At 40.7% G+C, this 17795-nt stretch overlaps 1 protein-coding gene across 10 annotated transcripts in view; it reads right to left on the reverse strand.

The window, feature by feature from the left end:
• Positions 1 to 484: 484 nt before the first annotated feature.
• Positions 485 to 17795, reverse strand: part of cobl (cordon-bleu WH2 repeat protein) — a 308135-nt gene continuing 290824 nt past the window's right edge. For 9 of the 10 annotated variants that reach the window (XM_048552683.1, XM_048552656.1, XM_048552647.1 and 6 more), the window contains 2 exons: positions 15256 to 15471; positions 485 to 1469 (listed from right to left, as the gene is read on the reverse strand). In XM_048552683.1, the coding sequence (XP_048408640.1) occupies positions 1380 to 1469; positions 15256 to 15471 (306 nt within the window). In that variant the 3' untranslated portion in view covers positions 485 to 1379. Of the gene's footprint in view, positions 1470 to 5189; positions 5285 to 15255; positions 15472 to 17795 lie in introns of those variants that run through there. The other variant, XM_059655635.1, reaches the window with a different exon arrangement.

The raw sequence follows: 17795 nt of genomic DNA on the forward strand, positions 1-17795 counted from the left end.
ACGTTCCACCCCAACCTTAAGTTTACCTGGGTCATCTCTGACACCTCTCTCTCCTTCCTGGACCTCTCTGTCTCCATCTCTGGCATCCACCTAGAAACCGATATCCATTTTAAACCTACCAACTTCCACAACCACCTGGAATATTCCTCCTCTCACCCACATTCCTGTAAAAATGCCATCCCCATTCCCAATTCCTTCGCCTCTGTCAAAAATTGTTTCAATTAGCCATTTCTGAAGAAGGGTCCCATCCCGAAACGTCAAGCTTTCCTGCTCCTCTGATGCTGCTTGGCCTGCTGTGTTCATCCAGCTTCACACCGTGTTATCTCGGATTACTGTAGTATACAATTCTCTTGCTGCTGCTGTCTCATACATTTCAAGGATTAAAACTTTTTTAGCTGCCAAATCTGTTCCACTCATTGCACTAGGGACAGTAGGACTGCAACATAACGCAATAGAGAATGTACCTGCTTGTAATTTATGAATGTTAATGTGTGGCTAAGGTTTTATTTTGTGTACTTACATTTTCAATGGTTTGCTCTTACAATAGCATGCATAATAAACAAAAATTCTGTACTATCCTTTAAGAAAATGGGCATGTTATTAATCATGTAAATTTTAACAATGGCACAAATTACATTTAGTTATAATTATGTAAACATCAAATAGAATCAGTTACATCTTTTTTCTTCAGAGACAGTTAAGTCATATCTATGATTTCTTATGTTACCAACAAGTAATCACATAAACCATTCATAGAAAAACAGCTCAAATGTAAATTTATAAGACAAGTTTTCAATCTCATTTTGTCAAAAGAAAAAAAAATCAGTTATCATAGGCAAGTACAAATTAAGATTACTGTTTGTATGTGTGTAAATATATACAAATTAACAAATTTAAGTTATATTTTACATTGGACACTTGGTAAGTACTGGCAATGAAAATATTTATCATTAAATTCCAACAAGATTTGAATTCAATGACAAGGCTGCAACTGAAAGATTTAAAAAAGAACATAACTTTTGGCAGAATTGGCACAAACTATGCCCAGAGCAACTATCCAATAATATTTTATAAGCTTTTGCTTTGAGATCACTTCAATTGGTGAAAATTTATTACAGAGCATTTACTATGTATGGATTAAGTATGAGATCCAGCTGCTTACAATGGCTTCTCACAATGGAAGTATCTATAGTACAATCAATGTATAGGTAAAGATTAAATAAATATTTAGCATTATTGAGTTCTACTGAAAATATCCCATTTGCACAAAAAAATATATTATGCAGAACTGTCATATATAGCTATATTTGTTTCTGTCACTTCTTCTGTATTCTTGAAAGTATTCTGAATGACCACTGTGTGATTACTTCCAACATTGATCAACAAGAAATGTATGGGCTTGAGCAGCTGGATTTTTGTACAGAACGTGACCTTCCATTGATTTGCACTGTATTTCTTGGAATAGAGACCTAAATGGAAATAAACCCAAATAACACTATAGTAAAATAACATCTTTGTGAATATGCACAACAGGAATGCTCACATAAATAATAATTTATATTTATATGATTTATTTAGTGTAAACAATGCTTCACAAACAGGCCTAAGGAAAACAAGACCTCAGGACATGAAGTGAAAAAATTTCCAAAATCTTTGGTTGAAAAGAGATGAGTCTTGGCAAGGTTTTCGAAGATGCTGAGGCAAAAGATAATGTTCAAAACAGTGAGCTGAGTCTTACGATATTTTGGCTAAGTGTAATTTTTGTCCCATTTCTCTCCGTGCGGCCTAGCAAAACTTTTGTTCCAAGCTCACTTATTAACTAACCACCTTGACCATATAGCACCTCCTCTTGTCTGCAGCTAACCCAATTCTACTATATGCCACAGACAGAAGAACATGCTGCTGCTGAGATATCCTGGAATGGACCTAGTTTCCTGCATTCCCGTACTCCTGTCACTGGCGCCATGCTTAAAAGGCCATTGCATAGCCAGATAAGTACTGTCAGTCCAGAGCTGCCCCACATAGTCTGTGACATTTGCCCCGACATGGCAGACAAAAGGAAATTGTGGGCAAAGACCCGGAGGCTGTGGTGGGTGGGATGTTGCATCAGAATGACATCCTCTTCCTCCAGGATAGGTAGATGAGGTCATGACACCAGAACTTACCAGGCAGTCTAAGGTTGTCCACCTGGGTCAGATGTCTGGAGAAATGCCCAGCAGTGTAGGAAGAAGGCAAATGACCTTTCATGTTCCACCAAGTTAAGTGCCACCATCTGCTCTCTGCTACCTCACATTTAATAAATCTCTGCTACTGCACCCACTTCTCACAAAGGCTCATATCCTACCAGTCTCACTAGTGCACATACCATCTCTCACTCACTCATTCGCAACCATCCTATTTACCTCACACTATTAACCTTACATGACCTCTTTGCTGCCGAGTGAATTGATTGGTTTACCTCACCACTTTTCTTTCACCTGCACCAGAATTACAACCTGTGCCATCCATCTTCATCTCTGTTTGTATCTTCCTTTCTCTCAATCCAAGAGAAAACAGCCCAGAACAGGCAGAAAGAGCCAAGATAAATTGTGGGCTTGGTGAAATATGGTTCCACACGCCTTGTGAGGACAAGATTATTATCTTGACTTCCCCAAGCAGCTGACTGTAACCAAGCCCACAGTTTAGGATACTGGATATTTAACAGACTGATATCGATATTTTGAAATAGGCAGTAAAAAATTGTTGAAGATTTGCAAGGGCTGTATTGTAAATTTGCAGGTTAACACAAATACCAGTTTCCACATTCTTCTTCTGGATCCTTTCCTCAACCAGTAGCCAACCCCTTACTGGGGAAAAATCAAGCTCTATTTTGTTTGGAAAAAAACCCAGCTCCTCGTTATTTTAAAAAAATCCACCATCAAACCATCCATACAATTATTTTTCAAAGAATGAATAATAAGCACTGCCTATCATGGGAAACTTTTGATCAGGATCTCTCGTCATTAAGACTACCTGGAACTTGCTTTGAATCTCACATCCTCTGACTCACAGGTAAGAGTAATATCACAAAGCCAAAGGTTCACTCCTAAGAACCCAAATTTTTGAAATATCCTGGAATGGACCTAGTATTCCTGTAATGGGTGCCATGTTTAAAAGGTCATTGCATACCTAGACAAGTATGATCAGTCTGGAGTTGCCCTGCATAGTTTGTGACATTTGCCCCATCATGGCAGACAAAAGGAAATTGGTGCCCTGTTTTGTCGGAAAAGACTCGGGGGTCCTAGTGAGTGGGGTGTTACAGACAAAAGGCATCCTCTTCCTTCAGGATTGGTAGATGACGTCATGATGCCAGAACTTGTCAGCCAGCCTGAGGTTGCACATCCAGATCAGTGAGGTCTCAGCCATCTGGAGAAATGCCCAGCAATTTAGGAAGAAGGCAAAATCAAAATTCAACCTGTTCTTACATGTGATGATACACCTCTGGGGCAGGTGTGACTTGAACCTAGAACTCCTTGCTCAAAGGTACGGACACTATCACTGCACCATGGTAGGTCCTGGGAGGGCTGAGGGTCAGACAGACATTGGTGGGTATGTCCACTGGTTCCTGCAGGTATCAGAACAGGTGGATGAAGTAGTTAAGAAGGCATACCATAAACCTGCCATTATTAGCCAAGAGTTTAAGCGCAGGGAGGATATGGGTTGATACTGCATATAACATTGGTTAGGTTGCACTAGAGTACTGTGTGCAGTTCTGCAATCCACATTTTAGGAGGGATGAGATGGCACTGAAGAGGATACAGGGAAGATCTAATAGGATGCCGCCTGGACTGGTGAGTTTTAATTATGAAGAGAGATTGGATAGACTGGGATTGTTTTCATTAGAGCGGAGGAGATTGAGAGAGAAGATGATTGAAATGTAGAAAACAATGAGGAGCATAAATAAAAGGCGCAGGAAGAAACCTTTCCCTTCATAAGAGGGATGAATGATCGGGGACATAGATTTAGGGGAAAGGGCGAAAGATTTAGAGGAGCTCTACGGACAAACTTTTTCACCTCGAGGGTGGTGAGAATCTAGAACTCACTGCCTGTTAGGATAGTCGAAGCAAAAACCCTTGTAACATTTAAGAAGTATTTAGATATGCACTTCCTATGTCAAGGTATACAAGGCTTTGGGCTAAGTGCTAGAAAATGGGATGAGGATAGTTACATGGATATTTTTGACGAGCACAGACACAATGGACCCAACGGCTTTTTGCTGTGCTGTAAATTTCTATGACCTCAAGAGCCCTCAAAACTTTTTAATCAGTCAAGTTATAATAGACTTGTGGAGCAGCTTGGATTTAAGCATGGGTCTTACATTTGCAGCTTTCCAATCAGCTAAGAAACTTTCTAAAATTTAGGAAAGTTTGGAATATTACCACCAATGTGTCCACCAACACTTCAGCTACTTCTTTTAAGACTCTTGGATATTTAACATCAGGTCAGCACAGGGTGGCACAGTGGCAAGCACTGCTGCCTCACGGCACCAGGGACCTGGGTTCAATTCCAGCCTCTGGCGACTGTCTGTGTGGAGTTTGCACGTTCTCCCTGTGTATTGCGTGGGTTTCCTCTGAGTGCTCTGGTTTCCTCCCACAGTCCAAGGATATGTAGGTTAGGTGGATTGGCCATGCTAAATTGCCCATAGTGTTCAGGGAGGGGTAGATTAGGTGGATTATGGGGGAATGGATCTGGGTGGGATGTTCCAAGGTTCGGTGTGGACTTGTTAGGCCATAGGGTCTGTTTCCACACTGTAAGGATTCTATAAAAAATGTCCAGGGCCCTTGTTCACCTTTACTTCTATCAGGTTTCCTAGTACAATTTCTCTACAGCTCCATTCACCAGTAGGTGTGGTTTAGGGTCATCTGATTCTTCCTTCAAGTAAGACAACCAGTTTGAATACACGAGACCTCTGCACTTGGTTAAACCTGTTCTCACATTGAGCATCTTTCATTTTAACTTACTTGTACAAAATTAAAGGTGTCACTATTGGTACCTGAACCGGTCCTAACTCTGTCTTCCTTTTTGTGGGATATATGGAACATGCCTTGTTCCAGTTCTACTTGATCGTCCCTCCGTCAGTAATTTTTCAAGTTCATTGACAATTGTGTTATTGCCATTTCTTGCTCTCACTCTGAACTGGAAGACTTTCACTCTGATTTTCACTCTGATTTCACCTTCAACTGGTCAATTGTTGATTCTTAGCATTCCCTTTGTCCATTTCAGTGTCTCCACTGCCAGGAATTACCTACCAACAAATATTCATTAAAATCTGATTAATTTCTCGCAACTATTTCCACTACTTTTCATCTCATTCTACTCCTTATAAACCAACATTCTGTTCTTCCTGTTTCTTTATCTCTATCACATCTGTTCTGACAACTCAATCTTGTACACCTGTAATTCTGATATATTTTACTTTCTCCTTAACCAAAGAATAACTCTCCTGCTTCCTTTGCCAAACCATGGTTGACAGGTACCTCAACCTTATCTGGCTTCTACTCTGAGCCTTTTCTTCCTGACCAGAGGCATAATTGGGTTTCCTGACTTTACTTTCCACCAAATCAGCGCTCATATTTAATGAATCATCCTCTACTATTTCCACACCTCCAAAATTATGGCACCACTAAACACATCTCCTACGCTTACCTTTCAGCACTCTAACTGGACAAAGAAATTCCTGATATTCTAGTATGCACTTATAATCATTTCCACCCTGAACCTATACGGTCATCCACTAAGTGCAGGATTTGCAAGAGCTGTCTTTTACCTTCTTTAAATCTAAATTGAGTCGACATATTTTTCATCAATCTGACCTAGAAGTAGGGATATGACCACTCTGCCGCAAGGTCATTCTGCATTGAATCAACACTGAATGTAAAGCCAGGAGCTGAGTGAGTTAGCAGATCTTAAGCATAATTCTCTCTCTGAAGTTTAATATTTGCTTTTAGAAACAAACTGAAACTTACTGTTTTAAACTGACCAGCTATTGTTTAAAAGAAGTCATTAAAGTTTCTGTCAGGCTCAAACTGGATTTACAAGGTCTCTGACAACTTATGTAACTACTTGATAAACTAATTAGCTTAAGCTGGTTTCTCTCTCTGCTTTAACAAACTTCTGTATTTTTCAGAGTATTAATGCAAGGTTTTCTCAATTTTGCATATCTGAATGGACTGTGAAGCCAGAACATGGGTGAATCAAGGGAGTTAGGTGTGCACAAGAACAAGAAATTAATTGAAAAACATTAATTAATAAAGCTGGCAGGACTGGTGATATTTCACACTGCAGCATGTGGGACTTCCTAAGTGCCACAGCAATCCATGGCAACCACATTTATGCTAAAGTGAGGTAGCTCGAGGTGCTTCAGTTCAGAATTTTTCAGCTGGTGACCAAGCTATTGATATTGTAATACATCAGGAATAGGAAAAGATATCTGGATACTTATTCAATAAGGTGGGAGTAAAGGAGCCTCAGATTTTGCAATTGACCAACAGGTTTGAAGTTCTTGCAGGCTGTATGTATGACAGTTGTAGTTTCGCTGAGAAAACTTTGGGTGAGTTGGTGGCATGGTAGTTGTGCTTAGCTCTGCTGCCTCACAGCACTCGGGACCTGCATTTGATTCCACCCACAGGTATGAAGTTTGCACATTCTCATGTCTACACAGGTTTCCTCCAGGTGCCCTGGTTTCCTCCCACAGTCCAAAGATGTGCAGGTTAGGTGGATCAGCTAATGATAACTGGCCCATAGTGTCTGGCATGTGTCAAATCAGCCATGGGAATTGCAGGGTTACTGGGACGGAGGTGGTTGGAGTGAGATGCTCTTCAGAGGGTCAGTGGGGACTCGATGTGTCGAATGGGCTGCTTCCACACTGCAGGGATTCTGTGATTCAAACTGAATATGGTAAAATCAGGAAGCCATAAAAGTTGAATGAGTTAAAACAAATGGAGTGCTAATGGTGTCAGTATAATCCAGGTATGGACACTGTTCTCTGCAGTTAACAAGTGAGAATTGAAAAGGCTCTATTGTGAACAGCCGAAAGGATATGCTAGTCGATAAACTTCACCAGTCTTTGGGAAATGTGGCCAATATTCCAAGCATCGTACTGGCAATGAAATTCATAGACATTACCCATTAGTCAATCATTTGTATCACATCTAATGTTGGACATGGTGTTCTGTGGTTTGCCTGCACAGGCTGAGTGATCTCAAATCGGCATACTCCCCATTGCAAATGATCAATGGGCTATGTTGTTTGTTATGGTATACTAGGCATTGGGCCATATGACCAACATAACTGGCATCACACCAGCAATGAAACGCACATCACAATACTCATTTGTGTGGTAGGCAAACAATCTTTTTGGCTAGACAGCAGTATCCTATATGTAGAGGCACCATTTGTTGATTTACTGCAAAGTAGCAGTGTGAGACAGTAACAGTTGTCAAATGTTGAGCAGTTAGAACTCAGAGAAGTCCTGGGAATTATTAATGCAGCCAAGGTTTGGGTTTAGGGCTCAGGAAAAGCCCTGGGAGCTGGGACTCAGATGCCTGTGAGCCATGAAAAATTCAGGGAGCTGAGATTAAGGGTGAAGATAGAATGCGTACTACAGCTCAGAGAAATGCAGGGATTGTACCAGCTTGGTGATACTAGCTCTCTGCAAGCAAACTGGAAGTATGCTCCTCTGCTGGACATCATTCTTGAGTTCAGAATCCAGGAGAACAATCCGAAGAAAAGACAGTGGAGTACCAGGACATGACCAGTCATTGAGAGAGTCCATGTTAGAATGGATTTGGAAGGCATTCCAGAGCCAGACCTTTGAGAGTGATGAATTGTAATCTCTTGCAGTAGACACATAATTTCAATAAGATGTGGTGAGCCACAGTATCACGAGCATCAGAGTAATGGGGTTGGGTTCTGAGGAAACTGTGAAATCTGTTTTGAACACATTGCTATTTAATGTGTTCTGTGGAGTTTTTACCCACAGTTTGCTTCTTATCCATATCTACCTCATGTGAATTCTGGCTGTTTTGGTACAACTTGTTTACATATTGTAGATTGTGTTAGCATTACGCTTTGTATAGGAACATGACGTTTGTTGGTTCACAACTGTGGAATCTTGTGGCTCTTCTCTTACCAAGTACCTGGGATCTCAAATTTAGTGCCAAACAAATTGCTGGTGCCCAGCCAAAATACAACATAAATTTGGCTGGTCTGGATTATCACAATTTTGATAAATTAGCTGTTAACTAGCTTCCAGGTGAGAAGGACTCAGCTGTGTTATGAATCCCCAATCAAAAAAGTGATTCTGTTGTATACTGGTTGGAATTGTTGGAGATATTCTTTGGAGCAGTTTTTCTAAACTATTAGCTTTTATTAAGTACTAGAAAATATTAAACTATGGAAGGAACACTCTTCAGGTTCCTGATGCAATTCTGTCATGTGGGAGGGTTTGGTTTAGGAAATTACTGCAGAAGAGAGCAGCCCTGCACATTTATCTAGCACACACTGTCTGAAGAACTCCACTCTCAAACATAAGTTAAAAGTGATTACAAGATAATAATTGTAGAGCTGGATGAACACAGCAGGTCAAGCAGCATCAGAGGAGCAGGCAAGCTGGCGTTTCGGGTCTAGACCCTTCTTCAGATTTCTGAAGTAGTTCCTACTATCTCTTAAAAGTAATTACGATCTATTTTCAGCTCAGTTTTCATCTTGCCTTGCACCTTCGATCTTTTTGATCAGTGGAAGGCACTGGTGCAAGTCCTTACCATCAACTTTCTGAGCCCACACATATTTGGAAATTAAGATCAGAAGCCCAGGCATGTCTCATCTTTTCTCATTTAAATTTGTGAAACAATTTGTACTTGCATGTGCCATGGCAATGTATGATAATGTTTGATACTGAACATCTGACCTTTCAACATAAGGTCAAATGTTAATTTTCAGATTGTTCTGCATTATTCACAACTCAGCAGATACTGAGGTAGTCCATATGTTTGCATGTGGCATGACCTAAACACATTCAGCATTTGGCTCTCCATTCTTCAGCATCTATTTTAAATCTGCAATATTGATCCTCAGTCTTTTCATTCACACATTTTGTTGAATTATCTCAACATAAATTATCAATATAGCCCTCAATGGGTATTGCTTGCTGAACCCCTTTTTAGAATTTCTTCCAACACTTTAGGGTAAAAATCATATCTCATGAAGAGTAACAGTCTCCACAGCTATGGTGTCTTTTTTATTGCTCTTCTGATCATTTTAGTTTTCTAAGCTAAAAGGCAAAATTTAGCTCTCTTTCACCCCCAAAAAATTACAAATGCTCTTGAACTTGAGGACCCATCACAGAGATTTGCATAAGAAACATCACTAAAAACAAATTTCATCTTACTGGCATCATCTGATGATGAAAATTTGAAAACAGTGCTCTATTGTTAATTTTTCAATGTTTTGTTTGCCTTGGGACTTTTTATAATTATACTGAACTCTAATACTTCAAAATTGGCATCTTGCCTTGGTTGGATGCCTAGGAAATTCAGCTTTCCAGCTATACTTTCCAATTCCTGTATTTCAGTTTTACAAGATACTTTTTATGAAGCCTACTTCGACGAATAGCATTTTCAAAATAAGACTGCTGATGCAAAGTGACACTTTGCCAATTCTGCCTGATTTCCATCCAGTACATTCAAAAATGCCAGATCTCAGCATCTGTAGTTCTTTGTTTTACTTTAGACTATGGCAGTTTGATCATCATCGCTGCGCAATTTTTAGGTATGAGAAGTTCCTGGCTCCTTACCATTTTCTATAACCAATTTAAATCTACAAATTTCTAGGACATATCATGCAATTTTGATGTACCCGAACAGTCAGATTCCCAAGGTGAACAATTATTTTTCCATTTTCACTAATAACCTTCTCTGGGTCTCTCCATTCTTACCATCCCTTTCTTATAACGAACCATATTCCGCAATATATATCTTAAACAGCACCAAATTCTTCCTGAGATTTCGGCTTTAATGGAAGCTTTTATCTGCTAGCGTGCAGCATATTCAAATTCTCTGAAAAACCACAACTAATTGTAGCCCCTTCCTAAGCTGGGGCTGACCTCTTATTACTGACAGAACTTTAGGATTCCTATGAAAAACTAACTAACATGGACCACATCCTCCACCATCTGCAACAAATTCTTACCACGTACAGCCCCAATAGTGCAAGTGATAATTTACAGTTTGGCTGAAATTTTATGAAGCATTTCATTGACAACTACATGGTTCAAAATTATTTTGTTCATACCTGCACACATGTTTCTGAATTAATTATTGGCGAACCTCCTTTCATTATCAGTGAGAAATTTTTGTGGCGGTCCATGCCTTGTCTCTGTCCATCATGTATTATTTTTGACTATCAAAAATTTCGTTATTATGTAAAATGGAAATTCTTTTATTCTTAATCCCATACTTTTAACAGCATGTTCATTACCTTGCTCAAATCTCTTATTAAAGGCAGGCTTACAATAAGCTGTGATGGTGCCTTTTGACATTTCATACAAATATCACTTTTTTTCTTTGAGCTTATTACATTCCTCATCCTTTATTCCTGCATCCTTTACTAAAATATTTAAATTTTTAAAGACAGAAGAGCAAATTTCTTGTGTAATTTTAACATAATTGATTTCCACTTCAGGTGGAAGTTCTGAATTGGGGGAAGGCAAATTACAACAAAATTAGGCAGAACCCATAGAAATTAGAGTGGGTATGGCTGTTTGAAGGTAAATCCACATCTGAACCGTGGGAGTTTTTTGAAGGCCAGTTAATTAGAGTTCAGCACCAGCCCATTTCTGTGAGAAAGAAAGGAAAGGATGGCAGGATTTGGGAACACTGGATTTCAAGAGATATTGCAAGTTTACTCAAACTGAAAGAAAAGCATATGTAAGGTTTCGAATATGAAGGAAGTAAGAAAGAATTTAAACAAGGAATTAGGAGGGCAAAAGGGCTATGAAATGTCTTTGGCAAGTAAGATTAAGGAGAATCCCAAAATATTTTGTACAAATATTAGGAGCAAGAGGGTGTTTAGGGAAAGGGCAGGTCCATTCAAGGACAAAGGAAGGAACTTCTGCCTGGTGCCAGTGGAAGTGAGTGAGGTCCTTGATGAGAACTTTGCATCAGTATTCACCAAGAAGAAGGACATCGATAGGAAGGGGTATATTGATATTCTAGGGCAAGTCGATATGAAGATGGAAGAGCTGTTGGGTGTCTTGATAAATGCTGAGGTAGATAAATCCCTGGGGATTTATAGATGAGATCTATCCCAGGATACTAAGGAAGGTGAGGGAAGAGATTGCTGGGGTCATGACATCGATCTTTGTATCCTCTTTAGCCCCAGGCTAGGTCCCTGTAGACTGGAAAATAGCCAATACTGTTCTTTTGTTTCGGGCGGGCAACGGAGTAATCCAGGAAATTGTAGGCTGGTGAGCCTTATATCTATTGATAGGGTAATTATTGGAGAGGATTCTTAGGAACAGGATTTATTTGCATTTAAAAAATAATGGATTTATTAGGGATGGTTAGGGTAGCTTTGTGCTGGGGAGGTCTTGTCTCCAAAATTTGATTGAGATTTACAAGGAAGTGGCACAGATGATTGATGTGGGTAGGGCAGCGGATGTAGTATGCATGGACTTTAAGCATTTGATAAGGTTCTTCATTGTAGGCTGGTCAAGAAGATTAAGACACATGAGATCCAAGGTGAGCTGCTAAGTTGGATAAAAAAATTGGCTTGGTCAAGGAACACAAGGATAGTTGTTGAGGGATGTTTTTCTGACAGGAGGTCCACAACCAATAGTATTCTACAATGATCAGTGCCGCGATCTCTGTCCTTTGTAATATTATATATATTTGGATGAAAATGTAGGTGGTCTGATTAGTAAGTTTGCAGATGACATGAAAATTGATGGAGTTGTGAATAGTGAGGAAAGTTGTCAAAGGATACTGCAGGATACAGATCAGTTGGAACTTTGAGTAGAAAAAGGCTTGCTGGAGTTTAATCCAGATCAGTGTGAAATGATGCATTTGCAAGGTCAAAATATCAGAGGAGACTATCGAGTAAATGGCAGGACCTCTAGGAACTTTGAGATAAAGAGGGATTTGTGGGGGGCAAGTCCATAGCTCCCTGAAAGTGGCAACACAAGTGGATAAGTAGGTAAAGAAGGCACACAGCATGCTTGACTTCACCAATTGGGGCACTGAATATAAAAATTGTCAAGTCACGTCACAGCTGTATAAAACTTAAGTCACATTTGGTGTATTGTGCACAGTTCTGGTTGTCACACAATAGGAAAGAGGCTTTGTTGACAGGATGTAGCCCGGATTGGAGTGAAGTGGCTTTAAGGAGAGCTTGAACAAATTTCAATTGTTTTTGCTTCAGCTTTGGAAGCTGAGGGTAAACCTGATAGAAGTATGTAAAATTTATAAGAAGAATGGTGAGGTTGATTAGTCAAGAGACCTATGACCAGCAGCCCCATACGTGTCCCAAGCACTGTGGCCCCACCCATCCCAAGCACAATGAGCCAACCTCTGTCCCAAGCAGAGCAGCCCCACGCATCCCGAGCACACCAGTTCTGAGTACTGCGACCCCTCTCCTGTTTCGAACATAGTGACCCCATCCCTGTTCCAAATGGCCCAATGACCACGCTCCTATCCCAAGCACAGTGGCCCCACCCCTGTACCAAGATTAGTGACCCCACTCCTGACCCAAGCATAGTGACCCCACCCCTGACCCAGCACAACAACCCCACTCCTGACAAGATTACAGTGACCCCAACCCTGACCTGAGAACAGCAACCCGACCCCGATCCAAACCCAGAGAATCCACCCTTGTCCCGAACTCAGCAATCTTACCCCTGACCCGAGCACGGTGACCCAACCCTGACCCAAGCACAGCAATCCAATACCTGACCCCAGCACAGAGAACCAGTCCCTGTCCCAAGCAATGTGACCCCACCCCAACCCAAGTACAATGACCTTACCCCTGATCCAGTCTCAGTGGGCTTTCTCCTACTCATGCACTGCAACCCCTACAAGCAGGCCCTTATAACCCTAGGCTCTGCCAGTAGGTCCAAATCCATTACGGCACTGTTTAGTTTTAAATGCCCCAAAAACGTACCACACAATGTGACAGTTTCATTCCAAGAATATTACGGCAAAGGGAAAATGGCCCATTTCATCCTGACATTGGCATTGGAAACTGGGAATGCAAACTCTGCTGAATGCTTCACCTCATAGCATTCAGTAGCGAATACTATCCATTGTTCTCCAGCAATAAGCCTTATCAGTTCATTTGTGAGCAATGCAGAATTCAATTATGTCCTATCACCAGCAAACAACAGTGAAAAACAATGACAATCAGTTATGCAGAATCCTTTTTTAAATTTTGAAACAACAATGATCCAAAAATCAATACATTCAGTATTTTTACTGTTGTTGCACAATATAAATTATACCATCTGATCACATCTGAAGGAAAGAATAAAAGAGCTATGCATCGTGATGTGCCAACTTTAGGAAAACACATGGATAAGGTAGCTACGTTAAACCTGGCTGTGAAATCCCTTGGCTCATGGCCATGAGGATTTAAAAGCTATGCTGTGCAATACTGAATGCCATTTGCCTAAAATCTTGTGAGGGCTTATGGGATCAGTGGGTCACATGTTTCATACCATCTATGAATGAAAGCATGGCTTTGGCGTGTCACATTACCGACTTGCACATGTGAGTGAAATGATGCATAGAGATTTTACCATGGTATCTTGACCCTGGTCAGGGTCATACCAGCCTCTCAGAACAAGCAAGCTGACCTGTCAAAATTTTGTATCCTGGGCGGCTCATTTTGGGGGACCTGCAAGTTCATTTGAAAACCTGCATTTTGCACACACTTTTCAGTCTCAGGAAACTCCCAGTTCATGGAGTTACTATTCTGGTCCCAAATCCTGGCTGAAGTTTTACATTGCAAAGAATAGGTCAAAGCAAAGAAAATTGCTGGATCTCCTCTACTTTCACTACTTTTTCATGCTGTTAGGGAAGATACATAACGAATTTTGAGTTACCTTGAATAATGAATTATGAAGTAACACCCAGATTATTTTTCCATTTACCAATTTAGCTCAGCACATTCTTCCTTGAATGACCAAAAGTTGAGAATAGCCAAGCTATTGTCTATAGCACTGTAGGTCTGACATTAGCCACCAGGAACTAGCTGAAAGGAAAGTCAGATGTGCCAAGTCTGGTTGACATTTGCAAGCTATTTATTCCTTTCTTGTGGCCTCACTGTCAGAATATAAGCAGTTAACTGTGAGCATGAAAATTTAATTGGTGGGATCAGAGGGAGCAAGTTATGAATTTATGTTCTAACATATTGTAAATAAAGGTTCCAATAAGCATCGTACAGATTTTATCCAATGGTAATCATATCAAAGAATGCCCACTTACCTTTCTTTCCCTGAGTTTGGTTGCTTCCTGATGCCTCCATTACGGCCTACTCTTTAGACTTTGACACAATGCAGGAGAGGTTAAGCTATGCCCCTCAAAAAAATGCCAAAGGACCTGGGAATGCCTCTAAGGGCAGTAGCAATTGCTATCAAGATAAACATGGAAAGGTAAGCATAATGGAACTACGATTGGTAGCTTTCCATTTTTTTTCTGTTCCTCTAAAATTTGAATGCTATTTTTATTGATTAATTGTGAGTGTAATGAGTTTCAAATGCCTTTCAAAGCCTTAATGTTATTGTTATTTAATAATTCTAAGTGGAATTTCTTTGCTCATTTATTTAAACATTTAATGTTTTTAAATGATTTCGAGAGAATGACTAAATCAGGGATTAGAATAGATTGAGGAGTGTCATGTCTGATCAGTGGGGAGACAGGGACAATTGAATGTTGATGATGGGTTGGGTAGGTGTCAGTTTAATAGTTATCCATCAGTTACAGTAAGTTTTAATTCCAATAACTTTTCCAACGTGCCAATCAGAACGACCTGAAGCCTCACTCAGAACTTTTTGGAGGGTTCCAAACACCAGCCAATTGCCCACCAGAAGTTTAAGCATCCTTGGCAATTCTCATGGAGCTAGTTGCATGAGGTTGCAATGCACAACTTATATCTCCAATGTTGCAATAACTGTTCTCCTATTGGAACATCCAGGCGTGTATAACTGTTAGAAAGAACTCATACCTTTCGTAAGCGAGCTGCACCAGTGCCAGACTGAATCGCTTCTAATAATGCAGTTCGCGCCTCTTCTAAATTTGCAACAGATTTGGTTGTGAACTTCTCAGTTTTTGGAAAGTCTGGAGGAGGAGCAGGAGGAGGACCACAAGATGCAGCTGTTGGTTGTCTTGTCTGAGAATATTCCCTTATATCCTTTAACTCTTTTGATACTGTAGAAGTTGTCTGCCAAAATATTAAGTAATTATTGTTACCAAAAATAAGTAGCAACTTACACGATAATTATTAATGAACAAAACAGAAAGTTGCAGTGATTTCTAGCAAGTAATCTGTAAATAAAATTAGTGTATTTCAGAAAGTTACACCTGACATTAAAAACCCCATCATTTTAACCTTCTCAATGCTAAGTGCACTAATTGTAAAGGGTGGTTTGCATTTTTGGGCAGTAGTCTATTAAATAATATTTGTTATTTTGAAACTTCAATGCATATTCATTGAAGTTCAATACTGCAAAAATGTTATCGTTCTGCTCAGTACACCATAAAATTTGCTTGTGCAAGACAAAACCTTTCAGAGGCTGGTGTGACAGATTTAAATGTGGTTCTATTGTATTAAGCAAAGGACCACATATGTCCTAGAAACTATTTTAGGTTACTGATTTGCTTATGTACCAAATTGAATATTTGGCCATTATAAGTTAGGTGATTCCATGGGCATCTGAGCATCTCATGCTTAGAAATGTAGCTGTACTGCCCAACGTGTAATTATGCCAGCACATCTGTATGTGTGTAACACCAGGACCTCTCAAGATCTGTGCTTATGTATCCTTCTTACCTTTTGGAGGTGAAAATTATAGATACAAATGAAAAGGCTGTTTTATTTCCGACAGCAAATGATCATGCAGAACAGTCAAAGCAAATCCTACTACTTCACTAAACCTTATTTCACTTCTCAAAATGCTGGAGGAAAATAACTTCAGCTCTGTCCTTTTGCAAGCGGACTTACTTCTTTTGATGGATCTTTTTCGCTAATTGATTGTTAGCCTCAACAGTTGGCCTTCTGCATTTTAATTTTGAGCTCCAGCACAAGAGCTCAGTTTAATAGTACATAGAGAGAGGGGAAGGCGCTAATGGAAAGTGAATAGAGGAGCAGATAGTGGAGAGAAGGCGGCAGGTCAAGGAGGCAGGGATGGAGCCAGTAAAGGTGATTGTAGGTAGGGAGTAGTGATGGGGGTTGCTCAGTTGGGAGAGAGGGGCTGGTGGGTGGGAGAGAAGACAGACAGGTCAAGGAGGTGGATGGAATGAGGCTAGTATGTAGGAAGTGGGAGCGGGGGTTGGTCATTGAGGTGGGAGGAAAGATGGACAGGTTAAGAAGGCGGAGACAAACTGGGCTGATCTTGGGATGAGGTCAGGGGTGGGGAGATTTAGAAGCTTGAGAAGTCCACGTTGAGACCATTCGGCTGCAGGGTTCCCAAGCAAAATATGAGGTGCTGTTCCTCCAGCTTTTGGGTGGCATCATTGTGACATTGGAGGAGGCCAAGGAAGGACATGTCGTCCAAGGAGTGGGAGGGGGAGATGAAGTGGTTTGCGACTGGGAGGTGTAGTCATTTGTCATGAACATTAACCACTCCAGTGCCACAACGATGCCACCTGAAGGCTGGAGGAACAGCACCTCATATTTGGCTTGGGAACCCTGCAGCCCAATGGTCCCGATGTGGACTTCACAAGCTTCAAAATCTCCACATTCCCCAACTCCATCCCAAGACCAGCCCAGCTCGTCCCCACCTTCTTGACCTGTCCATCTTTCCTCCCACCTCTCTGTTCCTCCCACCTCAATGACCAACCCCCACCTCCACTTCCTACCTACTAGCCTGATCCCCACCTCCTTGACCTATCCGTCTTCTCTCCACCTATCTGCTCCTCTATCCACCTTGCATCATCGCCTCCCCCTCTCTCTATTTATTTCAGAGTCGTCTTCCTCTCCCCCATTTCTGAAGAAGGGTCCAGATCCAAAACATCAGTTTTCCTGCTCCTCTGATGCTGCCTGGCCTGCTATGTTCATCCAGCTCCACACCTTGTTATCTCAGACTCCAGCATTGGCAGTTCCTACTATCTCTGTTTCATAGTGCTTTGTTTAGAATCTAACTGTCCTCAAACATGGATTTGTGTTTTAACAGTTCGTGGATTCTGTGGTCCCACCACATAACGGTATTGACCACCAAAGGTTCTAACCACTCAAAGAAACTCCAAAAACATTCACATCCTCGTGATGTTAGAATCAAGCAAATCAATATAAAAGACAAAGATCAAAGAAGTGCTTAGCCAAAAGTTCTGAGTTGATGATCCGCGTTAGCCTCTTCGAGGGTTCAACACCATCACAAATGCCAGTCCACAATTTTATTCACTTCACATGATATCAAGAAATCAGTGAAGCCATTGATACAATAAGAAGGGATTTGACAACATCCTGTTGTAGTATCAAAGACATGTGTCCCAGAACTCATCATGTCTTTAGCCTCGCTTCTCCAGTACAATGAATTGGTGTGCATT

Source organism: Stegostoma tigrinum, chromosome 2 (genome assembly GCF_030684315.1).
Source record: "Stegostoma tigrinum isolate sSteTig4 chromosome 2, sSteTig4.hap1, whole genome shotgun sequence".
In the NCBI taxonomy this organism is placed as follows: domain Eukaryota; kingdom Metazoa; phylum Chordata; class Chondrichthyes; order Orectolobiformes; family Stegostomatidae; genus Stegostoma; species Stegostoma tigrinum.